General features: G+C 36.5%; 1 protein-coding gene across 1 annotated transcript; it reads right to left on the bottom strand.

Moving 5' to 3' along the window:
• Window positions 1-812: 812 nt before the first annotated feature.
• On the bottom strand, window positions 813-16,049 carry LOC122064392 (CDP-diacylglycerol--inositol 3-phosphatidyltransferase 1-like). Its single transcript, XM_042628113.1, has 11 exons — window positions 15,962-16,049; window positions 14,809-14,932; window positions 14,474-14,558; window positions 14,346-14,395; window positions 11,409-11,448; window positions 11,180-11,224; window positions 11,015-11,080; window positions 10,742-10,856; window positions 10,604-10,660; window positions 10,404-10,502; window positions 813-1,175 (listed from the first exon to the last, which is right to left on the bottom strand). The coding sequence occupies exons 2-11, from the start codon at window positions 14,867-14,869 to the stop codon at window positions 1,116-1,118; spliced, it is 678 nt and encodes a 225-aa protein (XP_042484047.1). The 5' UTR covers window positions 14,870-14,932; window positions 15,962-16,049; the 3' UTR covers window positions 813-1,115.
• Between the last annotated feature and the right edge of the window lie 9,004 nt (window positions 16,050-25,053).

Below are 25,053 nucleotides of genomic sequence, written 5' to 3'. Positions count from 1 at the left end.
TAGTGCTATAGTTCAAACAGCTTCCCTTTCGGCTGCTTCTGAGTGAATTAACGGCCTACTGGTGTAGGAGTCAATTGTTATTACAGGCGATACAGAAACTACAGAAAGTTCCTAAAATCGATGGCTGGATGAGACATCATCTAAATAGAGCTTAGAACTGCAGTCGCCCATGCAAGAATCTGAAATCTCTAGGATCACAGGTCCGTACATATCTTTCAAAATGTCCGTTCCTTTCTCTTTCTTCAAAAGCTTCCACATATTTGTTTCCAAAGCTTCCTTTTTTCACTATTTTACAATGAAACAAATGGAGCCTAAAAACAAAACAAAATCAAACCAGAACTCACTTGAGTCATTCCTGTAAATTTGAATCTAAATAGAACTGTTGACAATTCAACAAGCCCCTCTATTATTTTTGTATCAAAATATAAGCCACCTTCTTCCTTCGATTCTCCAAAATCACCACCATGTCCAGAAGTGCAAAACTTCAATTAAAATGTAAGCCTCCAAAGAAAAAGTTACAAAGTATGTAACTCATAGTGTTCCCACAATCTATTGGCCAGGTTTTGCTCCCGATACTTCCCCAAGGACCTCAGAGTTGAAGATAGCTTGACCACAATGGCCAGGCCAAGCTTCAGGCCAGTCCTGACTTAGCTTTAAGCCTAACCACTATATGAACAACTCCAAGGAGATCATCTATATCCTCTAGTAATCATCTCATTTTCGATGGGCACCAGATGAAGTAAATTTTAGCAATTTTCCGAAATCAATGGCAAGCATAAAATTACACAGGTTTCCACCCAAAGCACTGAAAATTTTGACCAAAACTAAACATAAATCTATAACAAACTCCATAGGAACCTGGCAATCCCATCTGCATGCATGTTATCTAATGTAGAGACAAAGATCAATGGCAAGGCCTGTGCAAATGCCACAAAGTGTGGTAGCACCAAAACTGTCTTCTAAAGGTTTCCGGGTATATCCGAATTAGAATACACAGAAATTTTCTTGTTCCAGTGCAAAAATCTAGTATACAACTTAATAAAATTTAAGATGGGGGGCAGTAGCACAGTGACCATCACCCAAAGCCTAGAAACTGTGACCACAACTAAGGAGAATCAGGGTTTTTGCTTTCTGTTTACGTCGTAAAGAACGCACATGTCAGCAGCAGTCTTCATCTGAAACCATCATGAGATTTCAAACAAACCTTAGTGCATAGCTTTATCATTAAAAAGCAATCTAAATTTGCAAAACTAATTAATTTAACTGAGCACCAAAACCAGACTCTAAAAACTGCTCAAACTACTATTAGGTTAATATATGTCCACCAAGAAATTGAAAATTATATAATATTTCAGAACTTCGGAAAATATAAAGAGCAAGTCGGGTAAGACACAGAAAACATATGATAAAGTGAGTCAATAATCTCCTCTCCACCAGAGGGTTACCACAATACCATGCAAACCATCTTCTGGTCCACATGCAAGGCAGAGTCATGCCAGAGGCAGCGAGGGTGGGATCCGTTATACCCCACAAAAAGATTAGAAAGAAAGGGAAAATATGTGTGGTGTTTTCCTCATGCTTAGTCCTCCTAAATTAGAACTTTAAATACATACAGACCACCCCAGCCCCAAAGTTACAGGAACCACCTCACCAACCTCTCACCTTCCCCCCCCCCTTTTTTCTAAAACTGAAATAGGGCTCTACTCTAACTAGGAAACTATTAAACCAAATCCTCTTACGCATAGTTGTTTAGGCATCTATGCTCTTTCTTGGGTTCAAGGCAATTGCACGCCTTGTTGAAACTTCATGAGTTTACATTGATTTATGTTTATCGTTTTGTTTTTTGTATGAACATGCTAATATTATATCCTATGTTTTGTTTATTATATGTTGCATTTCTCATATTAAGTCATTACTAGCATAATTATATCATATTGCATTAATATGACTTCTATGTTGCATATAAGCATAATTATATAAAATTGTCATTGCTATATTGTATATGTCACATACAACAAGCATGTCTAGGGTGCCTAGGCAGGCCCCCAACGCCTTGGGTCGCCTAGTCGCCGTGATAGCTATGCTCCTACGTATCCATCCCAAACAAAATAAAGTAAAAATTACAAGATTAACCCAAAACAAACAAATAATCCCCCTACAAATCTTCATTAGACAAAAAAAGTGATCTGGGCTGGTTTTGCCTTCGATCATGCCAGTCCAGCCAGGATAGAAATACTGCATCAACTCTTCTCCTCTGAAAAGAACTTGACTCCATCGAGTTCGGGTAAAGACAAGGATGCCATTAGAGTGAACTCGTTGGAGGAGAAATGATCTCACTACCTTCTTGAACTTAATCTGGGAGGTCCTTGGCAGGAAGAGGCTTCATTTCTTTGCTACCATGCTTGAAAAAGTAGGTATTCGTATACGCACAATGTTGCACCTTTTGGTCAAATAGGCACGGTCACCCAAGAAGAATGTGACACACTATCAGAGGTAGGATGTCACATTGCACCGCATCAAAGAATGCACCAATAGAATATGTGAGCAAACACTTATTAGTTATTTTAAGATTAGTGTTTCTCACCCATACAACTTTGTAAGGATTGGGATGTGGCTTTATCGTCAATTCAAGCTTACAAACGGTGTCCTCATAGACTCATTAGTGCAATTGCCTTCTTCAATCACCATGCTATATAGTTGGTCGTTGTAGTTCACTTGGGCCTAGAATACTGTTGAGGCATAAACCCCTTTCCTTATAAACCTTATGAGTGGCCAAAAGTGGAAGAAGAACACAGCAAGGCTGTTGTTCTACATCATTGTTGTCATCGTTGCTTTCACCATGCTTATGCCCTGCCTCCAATAAATTGTCTCAGGATTCCATTGCTCTTCGAAAGCAATAAGTGCGAAGGAATCCCTGTCAATATAGGCAATCAAACGATTGAGACACTTAGCAGAGGCATGCATGTATCCCTTGCACGTGAAGCACTGATTGCAACTTTTGGCATCACAGGTCTGTCAAAACCACAACCTCGAGGGTAAAAGGGTTGTTTGTCCATGAACATGCCACTGCGGAACTGCTAAATTGTGGCTTGCTTAAGGACTTCTCTGGTGGATGAGGTTGCTTTCTTGCACTGTCACATTTAGAAAAGGTATATGGGAAGCTCCTCCGATTGTAAGGCCCCTTTAGGACAATACTCTTCCATCTGATATGCTTTAACTGTGCTGCATCCTCCATCATATATAGTCGACTAGATACAAGGGTAGCACTAATCAGAAGGTGCAACCATTCCGAAATTGTGCCACCAAGACCTCTTTGTCCCACTCAAAATCAGATCAAGTGGCTAAATAGTAGAATTTCCCCACATATTCCTCAACAGTTATGTTGTCCTACGGGCACTCCTACCTCAACTGAGAGAACTTGAAATGTATGTGCTGCTTGTCGTCAGTAGGCAAAAATATTTGATCCATAGTCTCACATTTCAGCCCAAATGTTCACCAACCCGGTGCCTCGTGTTCGACTATGTTGCTAGTATTTGATCCACCAAACTCAAGTCATACCCTTCAGTTTGGCTTCAACAAATAAAAATCTTCCTAACCTTAATCAACTTACACCATCAGAAGAAAGTCTCCAGACTGAATCCAATCCAAGTATTGCTCTGGATTATTGTCCCTGTAGAAATCTAGGACATCTAATTCAGCTCCTCTTACAGCTCCACAGAGAGCATTGTCAAAGGGTCAGCCAAACCTATTTGGTGGCCGTGGTGTAAAATGTGAGTGGTGGTGCAACATGAGATGGGCCCTGTGGGATAGAATTAGAGGAATTCCAGATTGAATGGGACTCTTTACTTTATCTAAAGATACCAGTCAGTCAATGGACGCTTGCAAAGATGCCATCTTAGCCTGGAGGGAACTGACAATTGTGTTGAGGGTATCAACATGGTTTGTGAGTATCAAGCCTTGTTTCCTCCTTGTAAGAGTTAAGCTGCTAGAGGACCTCACTATTAGCCACAACGATATTGGGTAGAATGAGGACTTTCAGCTCTGCAATTAATGAAATCCAAGGTTCCAAAAACCAGGTTCGGATAGCTTATGGGTCCCACCCAATCAACAAAAAACCAAGCATTAAAGGGGAATGACAATTTGTAAATATTCAGAAGTTAAAAAGGGTTATTTGGTACACAAGGATGGATAGGGATCCAAAAGGGAGGGGTATTCTAGGCAATAAAATATGTTAAGGACAAATAGAATTAGTAATACGGGGAAAGTGTATTTTGAGAAAGGAGAAGATATAGTGATAAATAAAATAATGCCACCAGATTATCTTCCTCAACCATCCATGAAACAACAGAACCAGAGACTATAGGTCTTAGTTTCAATTCATGAAACAATCAACAATAGGCATCCAAGCAATCTGGAGCTTTGAGGTTAGGTCCTTAGCTCCAAGGCCCTACTAAATACAAGCAATAATCAGGCTAGAAGAACAACAATTAAAACAACGGACCTTAAAACAAATAGCCCACCTGAAACTGACCATGGCGGAAAGAGGAAGAACAGATGGAGTTTCAGTTCGAAACTCTTAGATCACATAAGTAGAGCTGCCTAAGAGTGATGAATGATCTCCCAAAGTTGTAGAGAGAGAACGAAGTGGGCGAGGGAGATCAACCTCAAACTTGAAGGTTGTTACTACCACTGGAAAACAGGGAATAGGAAAAAGGGTTTAAGAAACTCAAGTAGAAGAGAAATAGAAGAAGGAAGAAGTAAGATGAGAGATAAGGAACACGATGGCCAGCAAGCCCACCCCCACCACAGCAAACCCAACCAGTTTTCAATCAATGGGGATGGGGTTAGTGTTCCAGATAAAGATTCTTCTAAAAACTGAAATAGGACTCTATTCTAACTAGGAAACTATTAAATCCAATCCTCCTATGCATCTATCCCAAACAAAATAAAGTGAAATTACAAGATTAACCACAACCCAAAAAAAAAAAAAAAACTTATACCAACCCTTATTAGACCAAATTGTCCGACCTGAGCTGGTATCGCCTCACTCTGGGTTTCAGATCAAGTCATGCTGGACCAACCAGGATAGCGCTACTGCATCAACCTATGCAACTTCGACAGAAATTCACAAAAACTTTCTAACCAGGTGCCATTACTGGGTATTACCAAGTTTCAATCAAAATTCTTTCGCAGTTTTGGCAAAATTTCAACCATGTTTCGGGTTTCGGGTTTCGGGTTTCGGGTTTTGGGTTTCGGTCAAGCCCTTTGTATAAAATGGCATGGTTTCGATTGAAACTTCTTACTTTGGTGAAATTTTGGCCATGTTTCGTGTTTCATTATCATTTCTCTAGTTTCAACAATTTCGACTCCAAAGAGGGAAACTTCCTAGAAAGCCACAGTTTTTGTGATTTTTTGCCAAATCACTCCCATATCTTTGTAATGAACCATGTATAACATCTGAAAATTATGAAATGGTTTGTCATTTTATGTTTTAATCATTCCTAATGCCTATTTTAGTTATTTTAATTGAATTACGTGTGTTCAAGTACTAAGGTTCTCTTTAGCATAGTTTATGCTTATGTTTATTACCTATTTATAAATAATCAATTATAATAATAAAATTATTGGCTATAAACAATAATCTTTTGTTTGCTACTAGACATAATCGATTATATAATGAAAAATGGGTCTGGTATGCCTAGTGCAGAATATATTGCGTAACATTGAAAGATGTGCCTTTTAGGAAGTATACAAAGTAGTTCTGGTCAATTGGCAAATTGATCAAGACTAACATTTTTTTCTATATTCTAGGAAGAGATTTTCTTCCCAATGTTGTTTGGATGTGTTCAGGAAGACAAGAAATGTGAAAAAGACATCTTTCCTTCTCAATATTTCATAGTTTTCTTTTGGAAGATATGTCCTTCCTTGGAAATTCAACCAAAAGAAACATCCCAAAACTTTTAGGAAAGGCTTTCCCTTCCCACTCTTCTTTCAAGGAAAGCAGCCAAACGCAACACATGAGTAATGTCACCACCACCTCACATCAACTTGATAAAATGAGTAATATGTTTTGTTACACTTAGATATACAAGAAAAGAGAAGAAGAGATTTCTCTGTAGATGTTGTTTGGTTGGACTTCGAAAGAACAGGAGGAACAGGCTTCTTTCACTTTTTTTTTATTTAAAATATAAGGCTTCTTTCACAATGTTTACCACTTTTATGTCAAACAAATTTTGTGGGACTCATCAATCTTCCCAAAATCATAATGGTTTCCTTTCCTTCGAGAGAAACCAAATTTCAGTTCCAAAATATATTGAAAACGGTTTTCCCATCCTAGTCCCTCTCCAGGAGAGCAACCAAACATAGGATAAGGGATATTACAAACCCATTAATCTTCATACTGTTTAATGATGCCTTGAGAGTTGGTATCAGCTTATACAATTATGCTAATCTCTCTTTTATTTCAAACATCCACTTTTGGCTAATTTCAATAGTTTTTGATTAATTTTGTTTTTCATTTTCAGTTGCAGGGGCAGGTAGGGCTCCTCAGTTAAAAGCTGGAGAATAATCTTTTGATGTTCATTCTCTGTTGCATGTGTAGGTAGGAAGCCACAGCCAGGGTTTACAAGATCGGGACTGGATCAGAATTGGCCGAGGCCAACCCAATTCCAGCCAATCCATATTTATCGATCCATAGGATTTCTAGGGAGAGAGAGGGCAAAGAGATAGAGATAGTACCTGTGCAGCATCGTTCAACGATGTTCTGAAGGGTTTCAGCAAAGGACTGAACTCTTTCAGAAGAGATTTTTATAAAAACATGTGAAATTACCCCTTTACCCTAATTTTTGAACCATTACAACATGTGCTCATTAATGGTCTCGCGCATAAACAACAACAATCGCTTTATCTCAATAAATCATAAACACCTATCTACCTATTTATGAATTTATTGATATATTGATTAAAAATAAGGGTCATAATTATACCACATGCTTCTATTTATGTTTATGAGTTTATCTGACAAGCAAACATAAATTTAAACTATACCAAAGAGCATAGTTTTTAAGGTGCTGGTAAGGCGTCATCACTGATGCAATCTAGAGATGATAAGGCAGTGTTCTGCCTTACGTGAAGTGGCTACGGCGGTCACCTTATAGCATAAGGCGCTATAAGGAAGACGCCTTATGACGACTTAAGACAAAGGCGGTCGCCTTATGGGGTTTTTTTTTAAAACACAGTTTTAAAATTTCTTGATGAAGATTCCAAATTAAATTTTCTCATTGGCAGGTGTATAAGTTTTGATGCACATGTAATGCATTGGATCAAAAACTTTATAACTTAAAAGACAAAACCCCAAATCACATCTCTCTGTCTCCACTCCAAATCGCAAAACCCCAAAGCCGACAACCTCACTCCCTCGTCCCTCCTCCTTCGATTCTTCTTCGGCAACTTCTCCGGCGACTATTATTCTCCTCTAGCAGCCTTCGGCAACCTCCGGCGAAGGTTTCTTCCACTCTCTCCAGGAATGTTATTGTTCATTTTTCTATTTTCTGATTTTTCTTATCTTCTTTGTGCGCTTTTTTTTTCTCTCTTCTTTCTTCTCCCTTCTTCTTCCTTCTTCTTTCATCTTCATCATACACCATACTGTGAGACTTGAGAGTCGTTACATGAGATTCGTACGACTGTAACGACTCTCAAGTCTTTTAACAGTTTTTTTTTTTTCTTCCTACCGTGAGACTTACGACTCTTAGGTAAAAACTCTCAAGTCTTCAACAGTTTTTTTTTTTTCCTCCTACGCTGAGTCTTACGAGTTACGACGTTGTGTGTTTTCTCCCTTCTTCTTCCTTCTTCTTTATTTTTAATTTTGCTTTAGACTTTTAGTGATAATAATTGTATTCAGAGTTCTGGCTTCTTCTTTCCGATGCAATGAAGTTAGCTAACAGAAATTTTGCAATTTTGCTCAAGTATTGTTTTCACTTTTCAAGAAAACAAGAAGTGGTTAATTGGTTATATTTAAACTAGAAATAGTTAATGATAGCCGCCAGCCTGTACTCCCTTTAACACACAGACACACTTTGATCTGTTATCCGTAATTCTGTAATCTGTATGTAATTCTCAGATATGTTATTGTTTATTTTTCTATGTTTAGTATGTTGAGTATTTTCTAATTTTTTCTTCCATTCTTCTCTAATCCGTCTTCTAATTTTTAAACTGAAAACTAAGAACTTGAATAGAGTTAGCTTCTGTATTCAACTGGATGAGTGGATTCTGATGTTACCATGTTAATGTCTCCATGTGTTGTTTTTTTTTTTTTTTTTTTCTTTTTCATATTCCATCTTCTCAATTTCTCATTATATGTTAATATGTTATGATGATTGATGATTGATGAAGATGAACTTAGCTTATTCACTTTATTGATTTGTTTTCTTGACGAATATCTTACATTGGTATGAAGTATAAATCTTTAATATTTATTTAGCATATAAGTAATAGAATTCAACTAGGATTTGAGCTAAATAGATTGATTTTATAAAAAAAAATTACACATGAACGCTTTAGTCAATAAGGCAACGCTTTATGCCCGCCTTATCGCTAAGGCGATCCGAAAGATCCTCAAATGCCTCCGTCGCCTTACCGCCTTAAAAAATATGCCAAAGAGAGTCTTAGTTTTAAGTAGAATTGGTTATATTAGATAAAGTATACATAAGCGTACAACATACACTACCAAATTAGGGTTTGCAGCCAAACTACCATTTTGAGTGTGTTTATCTACAATTTAAGAGTTCAACTATGTTTAGAGGGCCTAAAATAGGTTTTCCTAGAAGTTTTGGGGTCAGGGTCTAATTTGGCCATTTGGGCCTCAAAACCAGCAGTCAAAACATGCAGCCAAAACTTAACAGGTTTCAGTGTCAAAATTTCATAGTTCCGCAAAATATTTCAGTTTCGAGCCATGTCAAAACCAAAACTTCAAACCTTGAACCTATGTTAACAACCCAAGAGACCAGAAAGCAATAATGCTCTTTGACAAAGGAAAAACCATACAACAAATAATCTCATAATATTCAGACTATTCAGACTATTTATAGTATAAGTTCATGATTTATAAGTTCCTCTGATACCTAACTGGTGGCACACTACAACCCAACCATAAATTAAGGAATTAGGGCTAAAATTTAGGGGACCAGATTAGAGCTAGTGCAAGACAGATTAGGAGATTTTTAATGACTCAACAACAAATGCTCAAATAGGGCTGAAACTCCAGTCGAACCACCCCTTGGAACAGACCAGCTAGACCCCAAAATATGGCTGGAATCCACCAGTGTTCAAGGGCTGCAGTTTGCCTCTCAATGGCTCCAGCCAGAACATAGTAGGCATTCAGGTTGCGTATGAAACAGAGGCTGATGAAGGGGATGATTGCAGGAAACAGTAGGGATGAGAAACAAAAATTAATAGAAGTTTGGGGTAAAACTGTAAAACTGAGAAAATTTAAGAGAGATATAATCAAGGATTGATCGCTGATTAACTCAAAAACAAAGGGATCGCAGGGTGTAAAGACAAAGGCGTCAATTTGACCTCTCTGTGCAGGGATGAACAGTAGATAAGAGAAACTGCAACACGAGCTTCCATCTACCAGGCCATGATCTAGGGCTTTCACACAGAAAACACCAACAGAAATTGCTGTCCTGCAACTTTCTTAATTCTCATTCATCCAATCATAATTCCACTGCATGAAATTGCTTATCAACCCATTTATTTACAGACTAACCCCTAAACCCTCTTTTATTGGCATTGACATAATTCTAGTGACTTTCCCAACTTTCTAGACTTGAAACAGAAAATAATACTACTAGAAACTAGTCAAGGAATACCAGAGACTAAACAAAATAGAAACTAAAGTTAAATCTTGCATATGACTATCTCATCATTTGGGTTCATAGGACTGGCCCATTGCAACAAAATACCCAAGAATAGTTATCCCATGAGCTATATAACCCATTGGCGCTTTGAGTTTAGGCTTATTCAAGTCAACGATCAGATTTGCAGCCCTAGCTTCCATCACTGATGCTTAAAAAACTAATTTCTACAATGAAAAACACTTTCAGTATCATCACCTCCATAACTTCAATATTACAACGGACCATATTGTGAGTAAAACATTCAAGCAAGAATCAAGGGAGCAGATTACTGTTATGGCACTGAATCCATTTTAAGTTTTTGGGGACATAATTTGGAAGCTGCATTTCCAAAAAATGGATGAGTGGAGGGATTTTATTAGCATTTCAGTCAACTGAAAATATAATCGTTTCGAAGTTCGAATTAACAAAAGCAGTGAGGAAGAACTTCTAAATTGAACAGAAATATTTTTTTTTCCCAGAACATAACACACAAGTCCAAGATTATACCTGTATAACATTAACTGCTTGCTTGATTGCCCATCCAAACAAAGTCAAAACGACAAGAAAAGAAAGAGGGAAAATTTTGGTCACATTATTTGCTAGAACCTGAAATGAAAGAATACAAAAACTCAAATCGAGGAGCCTTACTCAGAAATCAACATTGTGAAAGTGAAACAGAAGTGCAACCAATAACAAGGAAGACTTACATCAATCACACTGTCAGATTGGTTTTCAGCAAGAAGGAAAAGGATGAGGTAAAGGACCTGCACCATCAAACACTGATTCAATTAAGAAATAAATAGAGTATAAGGAACTCTCTTAAGGAAATAAGCTGAATTAATCACCTCGGATGCGACACAGCAATAAGCCATAAAGAACCGGTTTCCATAGTATGCTTTGAAAAGCCAATTAGTGCTGTCTTTAACATCTTTATGACTGGCTTTACCTGATAAGAAAGTACTGCAACAACAAAGCAATAGTTATTTAAAAGTTTTAAAAAAAATTCAACACATGGGTTCTAAAGATTCACCACAAATCTGCTCACCGAGGAAAAGGTTCCATTTCTTTTGCAAACCTCAGGATATAATAAATTGAGTTCGGAAATCTGAACATCATACCTGTACATTTGCAGCCAATGGCTGGCAATATCTAAAGCGAGCAAGAACAAGAAAACCAATCCAGGCCTGCAAAATAAATCCAAAAATGCTGACTAAATCAATCATGATATAAGTTTGTAAGAAATACTAAGCACAAAGTTAGACGTAACTGAACAAAATCTCAACCTGTAACATTGGGAGAGGATTGCCAACAGACAAGCAGTGCTAACCCTGTGGACAGGAAATATAAAATCAAGAATAGTCTAAAATAATGTACCGGAAGCAAACTCTCAACTAATATGAAACTGCAATTTAAAAAAAAATAAAGTATTACATAGATAGAAGACTGTGGATTATTAAAAAGTAATAATAAACTACTAAAAAAAAAAAAAAAAACATTTGACAAGAAAAGCACCTGTCTGTTACCATGTCCAAAACGGCTCCAAAAGTAGAAACTGAATCAGGAAATGAGAGAGATAGGAGTCAAATGCAATGCTCAAATAGTTACATTAAAAAATATCTATCAGTGACAATGGCAGTTAATAGAAGGATTGTAAGAGTATAAAAGAACATACAACCATGAAAGGATAGAGAAATTTACACCCTCCACATCAAAGAGGAAAAGAGGAAAACAAGAAGTAGTTTGTTATTCCTTGAAATGTAAGATTCTCCAAATTTTCAAAAAAATCATCACAAAAAATACAAGCACTTCAGTAATTTAATGAACTTAAGGATTTCTAGAAATTGAACAAGAAGCATTTTCTTTCAAATTTGAGGTTCTCTAGAATTTCAACAACAACAATAATTTTAACCCATAACAACCAATTCAGAAACAAGCTAAATCTTTCATGGGTGAATAAATTAGCGTCTTACCAACAGCTTGATCTGCTGACCCCATCAAACCCATCCACCCCCTTTAAGTCATGCCACTTCCGTGGAGCTACAGGGTAATCAATTATCTTGAAACAATACAAAGAAGTTTATAATAAATGTTGTACCTGAAGACGAAATATAAAACCTCATCAATCACAAAAGCTTTTTTCTTCCTTGTGATCTAGCTAAGGAAGGCCAGCCAATAGGGTGACCCATGGTACATGGATATGGGAACAAAAAAGAAGGATGAACAAGCCTCCAAGATATGCCATCAAAAAAATACTCTAGGTGGAGAAGGTATTAAGAATCATGGAATCAGTAACCTTGTCTGTCTAGAAGATTGAGGTTGACGGGACCTTTGTGTTTCTATTTGATAGCTTCTCTGGGATCATATTCGGTCCCTCAAAAGTGTGAAAGATCAACAATTGGACACTCTTTTAGCAAATTCTTAAGAAATTAGGAGCTGGTTCTACATAGGTTTTCTATTTTCTTTCCTTTTTGGGTGAGAGAAACACTCTTGGAATTGAATAAAAAGTAGGACATGAGAAAACAAAGAGACCTTTTCCAATTGATCTCATGAAAGGCATAGGGGAAGACATGAGCATAACATCATCTATAATGAATGACGATTGTTATCATAGGTGGAAACATGTAACGCATCTAGGATAAACCCACTGTAACCAACTACATTGGTCAACTAATCAATCCAATGGCAATCCAGACCAACTGTATCTTACAACTCTTACTTCACCCCACTTTCTCACTGCAAATTGGGTCAAAGCTTCTGTTGTCCACAAAACTCTACCAGACTAGCTCTCAAACCCTAGACCATGTAAACCTTAGACATTCTTCAATAATCCTAAATGAACACATGAAGTCTCATGCCCTGATCAAAATGAGATTATAAATCTTTTTGTTGGTCACCAACAAGAACATTAAGATAAAATAGAAAATATCAAAGCCATAAATGAGGTTTTAAATCTTTTTCTTGGTCAATACTCAATAACGAGAAGATTCAGAATTGAAACTCAAAAATGGGGGAACAAATCAATAAATCAGAATGCAAATGTCTCCTACCCTGATCAAAATGAGATTTTAAATCGTTTTGGTTGTCAGCTACAAGCACATAAGATAAAATAGAAAGTGTCGAAGCCATAAATGAGGTTATAAATCTCTTTGTCGGTCAGAATTGAAACTCAAGCATAGGGGATAAATCAATATATCAAAATGTCAATGGGCATATCTCTGTTAATAAGTAATTCTTCAACCAAAAGCTATAATTGGAAATTTGATTACTATTACCACCTTTACACCAAGCCACCAACAGTCCCAGCCTACTCTCTCTCCTCTCACACTCATGACTATACCTTGTAATACCAATAGTAAAACTATCAAAACCATAATCTGCCAGAAAACCTAAATGAATGCCCTCTTAAGCTATTGAACACCTCAACAAACTAAATTGCAAAGATATTTGATGATTTGACATCACTGACCACATAAATGCTGTATAATTTCCCATCATCATTCAATGTGCTTATCTATTAAGCCAGCACAAAAATATAAGTTGAATCCAACAACCCAACGACAGCAGAATGTATGGTATAATTCATAAATCTTTGGATCAAATGCTTCTTATGTAGAAAACCCAGGTTAAAACAAGACAACATAGATGACAAATAAGAACAGCTGAATATCAAATAAACTGTTCCCCAACAGATTCCACCAAAGAAAATTTAGGTAATGAATAAAATAATTGGGACTCAGATCTGACCGTGGCTTTGGCTTACACTATGAAGAAGACACCATTTAAGTAAAAAATATTGTTCCTCTCAGAAAAGTTTGATCATCTTCTTTACCGAATGTAACGATAAAATTCAGGTGATAATATTGCAAGGGATATGGGAGGCCAGAATAGAACTTCCACGTACAGCCATTCAGAAGATTCTCTCATCTTAACTCTTCAAGTTTCCTCTTTAATTCACTCAATTCATTTCCCTCCAGTTATAATTGTTTTGAGCAAGAGAAGTTTATAGAACTAGGATGCCCTTGTGATTAGGCTAACAACCACAAATAAGATTCACCAATTCTAGAACTTAATAAATCAACTTCAGTAATTGCATTAGGAAATTTATAATAATATGTACATTCTTGAGATGATATAAAATTCAGGTGATAATATTGCAAGGGATATGGGAGGCCAGAATAGAACTTCCACGTACAGCCATTCAGAAGATTCTCTCATCTTAACTCTTCAAGTTTCCTCTTTAATTCACTCAATTCATTTCCCTCCAGTTATAATTGTTTTGGGCAAGAGAAGTTTATAGAACTAGGATGCCCTTGTGATTAGGCTAACAACCACAAATAAGATTCACCAATTCTAGAACTTACTAAATCAACTCCAGTAATTGCATTAGGAAATTTATAATAATATGTACATTCTTGAGATGATAGAAGTATAAAACGGATCCAACCGTACCTTGATTGAACTTGCGGGCAAACCAACCATCTAAACCATCGCATACAAAGCTGAAACCACATATATTGAGTTATTATAAGGTTGAGAATAGCTATTGAATTCAGAAAGACCAAGGCATTGATTTGAACCTGATGAAATAGAGAATAGAGAACAGTATTTTGTTGGAAAAGCATTGGGCAAAAGCAATACAGTTCAAGGCAATTCTTATGTATCCTGCATCACCACGCAAACAGAGATCGTCCATTAAACTTGTTCATATGATAATCGCAATAAATGAGCTATTTAAAAAGGAGGTCTATCAGCTATTGGAACTTCTACTGGCATCATTTCACATTATGCCTTCACCCAAGATGGGAATATTGGTTAAATAGAGCAGGCTAATACTTTTTTGAACTACATCAGAAGAAGGTCAGAATTAGGTAATAACATCATTTATGCCAGCATACTCCAGTAATAAGCCTACCAATGATATTGGGAATGTAAAGGTACACAGGCAACGTTCTCTGATTGGAAGTTCTAGCCATTGCAGAAATTTAAATTGCAAAATAATGCATCAAATTCTTCACGTGTCCATCATCATTCCTCCCCTGCATGAATATTGACAAAAAAAATAATAAATAAAAGGCAATTGTCACTACAACAGGGAGGTGAAACCGAGGCATTTTACATGACTTGAAGCTTGGCTTGTATCAGAAAAGGCCAATTTCAGTGCGATTGGTGAGGAGAATAACAGTATGGAGTTTATGAACAAATTAAAGCCTGTGTCAGATCTGATTGCCTCCGTCCTCAGGGTTGCTCTCGGTTCTAACTAGGCTTCAAGTCTATTACGATAAAGTCCGTAAGCCCTCAATTTTACAAAGATAATGTGAAGATGCCAAAAGAGAAATGATGGCAGACGGGTGGACAATGTGATTTACCCCGAGGCTATATACATTTGTACCAATGAAGGAATTCACCTGCTAACATATCTTCTGGTATGACAGAATGCGAATAGACTGGAATCCTGGACTTGGAAGAGAGCCTAAATGGCACGAGTAAGCTCTCTTCCATATTTCAGATAATGATCCAACACTAGAAAATGAAATTTAACAAGAGAAATGGGTTTTCTATGATGAATCCCTTTGATTGGATGGAGCCTTGTCACTCTTGCCCAAGTCTGAAACAAATCCTTTCCGCTCCCCAATAGTACCTGATATTAGTAGAAAATAGTGCTATGTACAAAAACTTGCCATTGAAAAGATTTCATCCTCTCAAAACAAAACACCCCACCCCCCGCCCCCCCAAAAAAATTCCTGCAGAAAACCCGCCATTGAAACCTCTCTTCATTTTAACCACATCCAGGCAAAAAAACAAAAAAGCTAAAGACTAATCTCTGAAACCAGTTGGGGATTTAGCAGATTCCAACTTTTGCAGGGAGTTGCTTTACCTGAACTGAGGATTGAATAAGAAAGAAAGAAATGGAATCCAAAATTGTATGGTCGAAATATTGGAGCTCAGAGATGGATTTCAGAATGAAGAGGAAGATAAAGTGATTAGGAGAGAAACAGACAAGCAGAGACGAGACAAGAAGAACGAGAACGAGCGAGCGAGAGGAATATGGAGAAGGAGAATCGTACCTGCTAGATGCACAAATCCGGCCAATTCCTCACTTCTGTTGCTCGGTGTCAAGAGTTAGGGTTCTCCACTCTCTCTCTCTCTATCTCAAATTCCTTGCTTCTGCTTTGGTGTTGTTGCGTTTCTTATAAGCTGTATGAAACTACATTTTTACCCTTGATTTGAGAACACGTGCTCATTAACAACTTTACGCAAGATATAAACGATTTTAATTATTGAATAAATTACTTGTTGAATGCAGAGCAGAGCGACCGAAGATTAGGAGCCAGGCGATTCGCGCCCCAGAAAGTCCCTAAATCCACTCTTCCATCCCATATATATGTCATATCATGTTGGTCGTTTCGAAGGTCAAAAGTTACACGAAACTAACTTTTGACACATTAGGCTATGTTTGGTAGCCAAAAGATGAAAAATATATATATATATATAGAAAAGAAAATAAATGATGAAAAAAATAAAAAAGAGTATGTGTGTTTGATTATTAAGAGAATAAAAATAATAATAATAATAATAAATTAAAAAAATTTTGAATTTTAGGAAAGAGGTAGACATATAGGAAATCATTATGTAATCATTCATTTTTGTCTTATTATATTTTCATATTTTCTTATTTTTTTGTAATAAAATTTTTGAGGGAGTAAAATAAAATTTCACAATTCCCATGAAGAATTTTGAATTTGAAAAGAGGAATCTTCTCTTGGGTGAAGACATACCAAGTGCAAAGAAAAATTCTTAACCCAAGAAAAAAAATACAAAAAGTGTATTTTTTCCTTTTCTTTTCTATTATTCTCTTGGCTACCAAACGCAGCCTTAGGGAGAAAAAAGGAAGAGCGAGAGAAAAATCTGAATGGAAGTTCCAAAAATGGATTCTTCCTTGATCGCTGCTTTTGTTTATGTATGTGTTGGCCCTTTACCTTTTATGCTTTTTATTTACTTTTTCTAGGGTCAGCGTGGCTTAAATGATTGATGTTCCTTGCTTTCTCGTCTTTCCTCCTGTTCAAATTTCAAAGGCTTTAATCCCATAACAGCTTTTACCCAAAAAAAGAAAAATCTACAAGGATGAGAAGATCTAAATCAGAGAGATGAGAGTACCAAGTTGCAGGTGCAAGTTCTCACATAGTTGATGAGTTGCAAGGCCCCCTTGTTGCTCTCGGATCTTCTTCTCCGCGTCAAAGAAGCTGAAGGGGATGTATTACAATGCAAAGGTATTGTTTTTTTAAATGACATTGTAACATTGTCAGCGACTAATGGGACAATTGATAGAATCTTTTAAACTTAAGGTAGGGGAGGGGTGTAATTTCCTTTTAATTATTTAGGCTTTGTTTGATTGCAATGGAAATTTGGGAAGTGAAATTTCATACTTTAAAAATAAATGTTTACAATCATTACCTTATATGATTATATAAATTACTTAATTTTTTAATCATATTTAATAATGAATGATATATTTTACATGTAATTTTTATATTACATATTATATAACAAAGGGTTTTGGATGCAAAGTAAAGTGAAAATTTATAACCAAATATGGAATGATTTAAAGTTAATGTTAAAATCACATGGGCAATGATTACATATATTTCTTTTTTTAGTATGAAATTTTCACTTTCTTTCTATTTAACTCCCCTTATAAATGTATAAAAAAAAAAAACCTTTACAACCAAACATAGCCTTAAGAAAAAGAAAGTGCAAAAATCATACAGTTTTTTTTTTTATAGGAAATTTCTCACTCTCTGAAAACTTCCATTTTATTTTGGATAATTTACAGTGCCATCCCTTGAGAATGCCAATATTATAAGAATACCAAATTAGACTCAAACCCCCTACCATCAGTCATTGTTAAGTGATGAGTTGAAATGATTGTTGTACCATTTTGACTAAAATAGGTTCATTGTCTTCATACCTCTCGTCTTCACCTTCACCTTCACCTTCACCTTCGTGTCCAACTGTACCGCCAACGGTATCCCTCCCTTCTTCAGATCCAACTTCACATGGTGAGGGCGGTTGAGGACCCATATGACGGCGCCGGCGATGGTTGTGAGCAGGATCAGAGTGATGATGAATAGGGTAGTCTAGAGACAACAGATGCAGCAGCAGCAGCAGCTCCGATGGTGGGCTTGAGTTCACATTACTCCTGCTACATAAGAGATTATAAGGGAATTGGAGAATATAGAGAAACCAGAGACTGGAGTAGCCTCTCTTCGTCTCTCTAATTTCTACCAATATGGGTTTCAAAATTATGACGTTGATGAAAGGGGAAAAGGGAAGAAGAAACGAAGAATAGCAGAGGAAGAGAGCCAATAGACAAATCTTGGAAATCCAAAACAAACAAAAAGATGAGCGTGTGATTCGTGGGGTTTGATGAACCATTGAGAGTTTGTTAGTTGGCTACAATATTAACGCCACCATCTCCTATTACTCTGTGCTTGTGTTGTGAAGAGCGAGAGAGAGAGAGAGAGAGAGAGAGAGAGAGAGCCCTTTCCCATCGTCACCTTCGTCGTCAGTCCATGTGCTCTGCCGCTCTATAACAGCTTTGGCTTTCCCCACTTTCCATTTATTCACAAATTGGCCAATTTGCTTGACTGCTAAGTCTAAGCAGGAAAGCATTGCACTGCGATCTATAAAATGTTCACAGCAGATGTGTTCGTTCCACTCTCACTGTTAAATCCGATGGACCAATTCGTGGGTAATCCCTTCTTGGATACCTCTAGAGGGATGGGATCTGGAATGAGGGCAACAGAGAACGAGAATGGGCTATACCTGAGGATCGACATGCCTGACATGGTAAATATTTCCATTGCATAATGGTAAATACTGTAATTTTCACCGTGAGCGTAGGGATGGAGAACGGGAGAAGGGTTTTGTTTCTCTCTCTCTCTCTCTCTCTCTCTCTCTCTCTCTCTCTCTCTCTCTCTCTCTCTCTCTCTCTCTCTCTATCTCTAGAGTCTCTGTTACTTAAATAAATCCCAAATCGTTGAAATGAAGGAAGATTAGTGTTGAAGGTTAAGATAGGTTGGGGATGGGGATGGGGATGAGGAGTTATCAGATGAGTATTTTAGGTACTTCATAATTAGTAAGGGCATTTTGGTATTTAAAAAATATATATAGTAGCTGACATCAGCAAATAAGTACATTCCATAATAGTGACTGACGCCAGGCGGTCTAAGTCTAATTTGGTGAGAGAGAGAGAGTGTTTCTATAATATTGGCATTCTCCAGGGGGTGGCACTGTAAATTACCCTTTTTATTTTATTGTGCGATTGGGGCTTTATCGATGTTTTAGTGAAGTTGTCTCTCTCGCCTCCACCTTGTTGATGACCTGCCACAAAGTCATGTATGGACTAACCCACTCTCCTCATCTCATGCACGTATTTGAAGTCGAAAACTCCAATTCACAGCGATGAGCTAGTCCACCACCTCATCTAATGACTAAGATTTGGTAAGCTCATGAGCATTAACTCGCATACCCAAATACTATGTTGGTGAATGCCATTCCATGTTTATGTTATGAGGATTTCATCGATCACGAACAAATTGTTGGCTCTTTGATGAAGAAGAATCATACTCTTATGAAGCATCCAGCCATCCTATGTCGGTTCCATTGTAAATAAGCTCTCATTACCACAATTGCTTTAGTCGACTCTATAATTTGTCGTTGAAGCTATTCAACCTCTTATCTATAGCCAATGCCATTAATGGCAGCTATGAGGTCGCCTCTATACTTGGGGCCTATAGAAAATCTCCAGTTGACCCTAATACCGAGTGATAAAAATCATGATACAAACAAAACTAAGCGGAAAATGAAGAATGTTTGGGGTCCGTTTGATAACATTTATGCCGTTTATGTTTCAAGAGACGGCCAAAACATAAATTTTGTTTCTAAAAATAGAAACGGAATTGAAGGTGTTTGATAAGTCATATTTTTAGAAGTCGATAGTAACCATCGAAAGAAATACCACAAGTCGTGTCCAGAAACAACGAAACAAGTTCTACTTGTTTCGCCTAGGTCGTCTCTTGAATCATAAATAGGTAGAAATTTCAATTTTTATTTATAAAAACAAGTGAAATGAAATAGTTTGTCAAACGCTTTTTGTTCCGTTTCTGCCGTTTTTAGACGCAGAAACGACAGAAACACAGTTCTTGAAACGTTATCAAACGGGCCCTTGAGCTATTATAGGTTCAAAGGAAGATGTTGTTTATGCTCTAAACACTCAATAGTGTATTTTTAATTTAGATAATGTTTTATATTCGGGAGTGTAGGGGTTATGCCTAGACATAGTGGCGGGTGAAATAACTGGCTCAACCCCTATTAAACGTGGAAAGCCCTCCCTGTTGATGCTTACAGGTGTGCTTCCATTGGTCCCCGCGTTGGTGTAGCTCCTATACTCCCAAACATAAAACATTATTCATTTTAATTAAATAAAAAAAAAATGTGTTGTTCTCGTACAAAACTCTTAATTAGAGGAAAAGTAACACTATCTCCTACCTCTACCCTTAATGATCCTATGGCTGAAACTGAGCACAACGAAAATGAAACATTTAATGAAGAACTTTAATGGAAATAAAAGAAATACTAGTAACTTGAATGGAAATAAAATAAATCCTTAGAAAAGTAATAACTAGAAAATTCCCAATATCCCACACAAATAAAATCCAATCCATAAATTTTGGTACGAAGAAATGCCTTGAAAGGTATGAAACATGTCAAACAAATCAAGACTTGTTCAAATTTGGGCTAATAAGATCTGCACGTGCCACATACTTGTTGTCAATGTTGGAATTTAAATGATAATTTAATTTAAATTATTATAAGATTCAAATTACCTTTTGGTTTCTTGTGTCTTTTCATATTTGACCATCTTTCTATCTTTTTGTATGACCCCTCATATAATTATCTCTATGTATTCTCATAACCTTTTATGTATTTACAAATAATACTTAATACGGTTTCTTCATTTTTAGGACTTTATCTCTTCATCCTAAGGACTCTTTTACTTCACTTTATGAGAGCCTTGTCACTTTATTTTGAGGGACCTTATCTCTTCCTCTTCTTGTGAGAGACTTGAATGAGAGACCTTATGTTTTCATTTTTTTTCTAGAAGTCTCTTTTCCTCTATAAATAGAGGGGATCACTAGCATTGTACACACCAATAACCAACTACAAAGTTCACTCAAGTTATGTTGTGTTGTGAGGATTGAGATATTGTTTTTACTCTTATTTTTTAGTGTCTATACTTAAGTGTATTTTGAGTTTTTCATCTTTAGTTTGAGTACAATGTTGGAGTAGTTGAGGGGTCTAGTAGTTGAGTGCAAAACTACTAGGGGTGCCACTGGGTTGTTTCATCCTGGAAGTCGATTCGTAACTCACCCAGTTGCACCATTGGGGGCGTCTATGGTCTTAAGGAGAGCGTCAAGTGACATGAATCAGCTCATCTATATTGCTAACATATTTTGTTACAGAATTCCTAAGAGTTCGTGGTTCGAAGATCTCTTGAAAGTTTAACAACCAAAGATAAGTGTGCTCTCTCAATATTATGATCCACCCATTTTTCTACAATTCTTAAGACCATAGAACTTCAGTTTATTGAGAGACCGGGTTCTTTGATATGGCCAACAACCTTGCCATGGCTATGGAAAATTTAAGAAAATTTAAGAAAATTATAAAATTTTAAGAGATGGAAACAGAGAATGTTGTTTGCTATGGATCAAATATCTGTCTCTTTTGCATTGACCACATTATTACCTATTACAAGTGATGACCCTACCCTCATAGCTGAAAGGCAAAAGTGGATCCAGGCAGACTATCAGTGCAAGAACCGCTTTTTGAATTCTTTATCCAATGAGCTTTATCATGTTTATGGAGCTTATGATAATGCTCAGTCAATCTGGATTGCATTGGATAAAAAATATACCTTAGAGGATGCAGGAATAAAAAATATGTTGTTGCAAATTTTCTTAAATTTGTGATAAGGGGTGACAATAGCGTTTATGCCCAAATTGGTGGGTTTCAAATCCTTGTGTCAAAATTGGCTAAGGAAGGAATGATCTTACCCGATGATTTTATTGTTGGCTCTCTTCTAGAGAAGTTACCAGCATCCTGTGGTGACTTCAAAATGAATATGGAGCACAAGAGGAATGATTCGAATTTGGACCAAATTATTATATGGGTTAAGATTGAGGAAAAGAACCAAGAAAATGACAAGACCGAAAAAGCTAAAGATTTTCAATCTAAGGCTAATTTGGTCGAGTAAAAAAAAAGCAAACAATTTAAGAAAGGCTTGAAGGCCAAAAAGGGAACTTCTTTCGAGAAAAAAGAAAAGAAAATATTTTGCATGTGACAAACCAGGGCATTATAAGAAATATTACAGGAAAAGGAAGAGCAAGACCAATGCTAACTTAGTTGAGACCGATATTTTCACTGCCATGGTGATAGAGGTAAACTTGGTTGAAAAACCAAAAGAATGGATCATTGACATAGGTGCTACTAAGCATGTATGTGGGGATCAGAATGACTTTTTCAACTATTCAACGATTGAAATAAGTGAACAAGTTTTTATGAAAAATTCTCAATCTTCTCAGGTCTCTGGCAAGGGGCAAGTTCAACTGAAATTAACTTCAGGTAAAACCCTTGTTCTCAAGGATGTATTGCATTTGCCCGATATTCGGTGAAATATGGTTTCCGGTGCTCTTCTTATTAAGGCATGTTTTAAACTATCGTTTGAGGCAGATAAGGTTATTGTTACCAAAAAACAATATATTTATTGGGAAAGGGATAACTCTAGTGGGTTATTTGTTCTGAATGTTGCTAACATTATCAATGAAAATCCTAGTAATTTTGTGTATTTGGTCGATTCTTATGATGTTTGACATGGTAGATTAGAGCATTACAATGCATCATCCATAAAGAAATCATGTAAGCTAGGTTTGATACATGGCAACCTTAAAACCCTATCAGTCAAATGTCCCATTTGTGTTGAGGCTAAATTCACTAAAAAAGCCTCATATTTTTGTTGAAAGAAAGTCTGAGTTATTGGAATTAGTTCACAATGACTTAGGTGATTTCAAATCACATAAGTCAAAAGGTGGCAAAAGATACTTCATTACCTTTATAGATGATTGTTCTAGGTATACAAAGTTATACCTTCTTAGAACCAAGGATGAAGCAGAACATACTTTCTTGACCTACAAGGCTAAGGTTGAAAATCAGTTAGGAAGGAAGATCAAAAGACTAAGAACTGACAAAGGGACAGAATATGATACTCAATTTCTATCACAATTTTGTGAAGAAAATGGAATTATTCATCATACCACATCCTCCTATCATTTTCAATCTAATGGAGTTGCAAAAAGGAAAAATATAACTCTAAAAGAGATGATGAACTTCATGCTTATCAATTCAGGATTACCTTGGAACTTGTGGGGGGAAGCCATATTGTCATCATGTCACATTCTAAATAGGATACCTCGTAAGCAATCTGGATCTACACCATTTGAATTGTGGCATGGTAGAAAACCAAACCTTAAGTATCTAAAGGTTTGGGGTTGTTTGGAAAAAGTTGGGTTGGCTGAACCCAAAAAAATAAAAGTGGGACCTAAAACTTGTGACTGTGTCTTTATTTGATATTCTCATCATAGTGCAGCATATAGATTCATGGTGATTAAATCTATAAATGCCATTTTTTAAACAAATATTATCATTGAATCTATAGGTGTTGATTTCTCTTTTAGCATATATTTCCCATAAGGAAAGATTTAATGAGTACTGACACACTTTTGACCAATAATAATCTTTCACTTGGAAAGGTAAGTGATCATGATCTCACAATATCAAGTTGTGTTGTTGAATCTAGTGATGAAGATCAACTAAGAAGAAGCAAAAGATAGAGAGAGACTAATTTAGGCAATGGTATGTTTATTTATCTTGTTGATAATGATCCGGTCACATACCAACAAGCCATCACATCTCCTTATTATATTTTTTGGAAATAAGCAATTAAGAGTGAATTTGACTTTATCCGGTCACATACCAACAAGCCATCACATCTCCTTATTATATTTTTTGGAAATAAACAATTAAGAGTGAATCTGACTCTATAGTTTCTAATCACACGTGGGAATTAGTTAATCTTCCACTAGAAACTAAGGTTATGGATACCAAGTGGATTTTTAGAAATAAATTGAGGTATGATGGTTCACTTGATAAATTCAAGGCCAGATTAATAGTCAAAGGATTCAAGCAAAATAAATATATAGATTTCTTTGACACTTTCTCTCCTGTAGCCAGAGTTGCAACAATAAGGCTATTAATTGCAATTGCATCAATTTATAAACTTGTCATACATCAAATGGGTGTAAAGACAATGCTTTTAAATGGAGATTTATATGAAGAAATCTATATCAAACAACCTAAAGGTTGTGTCATTCCTGGGTAAGAGCATAGAGTGTGCAAACTTGTGCGTTTTTTATATGGCTTGAAACAAACACCTAAATAATGGCATGAAAATTTTGATAATGTTTTAATTTCTAATGGTTTTCATGTCAATGATTATGAGAGGTGTGTTTATATCAAATTCTATAACAATAGTGGTGTTTTCATTGTTTTTTATGTTGATGATATGCTAATTATGAGCACTGGTCTTGATTTGATAAAATCCACTAAAGCTTTTCTAATGTCTAATTTTGACACTAAGGGCCCGTTTGATAACGTAACCAGAAACATGTTTCTGTGTTTTCTTGTTCTCAGAAACAAAGAAACGGCATAAATACCGTTTGGTAAAAGTGTTATGTTCCACTTGTTTATTGAAACATAAATTGAAATTTATAACAATTTATGCTTCAAGAAACATGAATGACGAAACAAGTTTTACTTGTTTCGCTCGTTTCTCGAAACAAAAATGGGGCACAAAAAATCGTTATTGAAGATGGAGTTTGGCATCACCACCATCACCACCATCTCCGACTAGCTCCGTCTACAGAGTTCCTCTCCATCTTGTCAGCCGTTGTCGATTTGGGTTTCTTAAACCCCATTTCGGGAACCGACTCCGACTCTGCCTCCGCCTCCGCCTCCATGGCTTTAACAGTGGTGGTACTCCCCA

The sequence above is a fragment of the Macadamia integrifolia genome, unplaced genomic scaffold (assembly GCF_013358625.1).
Source record: "Macadamia integrifolia cultivar HAES 741 unplaced genomic scaffold, SCU_Mint_v3 scaffold164, whole genome shotgun sequence".
NCBI lineage: Eukaryota > Viridiplantae > Streptophyta > Magnoliopsida > Proteales > Proteaceae > Macadamia > Macadamia integrifolia.
Note: the sequence above shows the minus strand (reverse complement) of the source record. Positions and strands in the feature narration are given on the sequence as shown.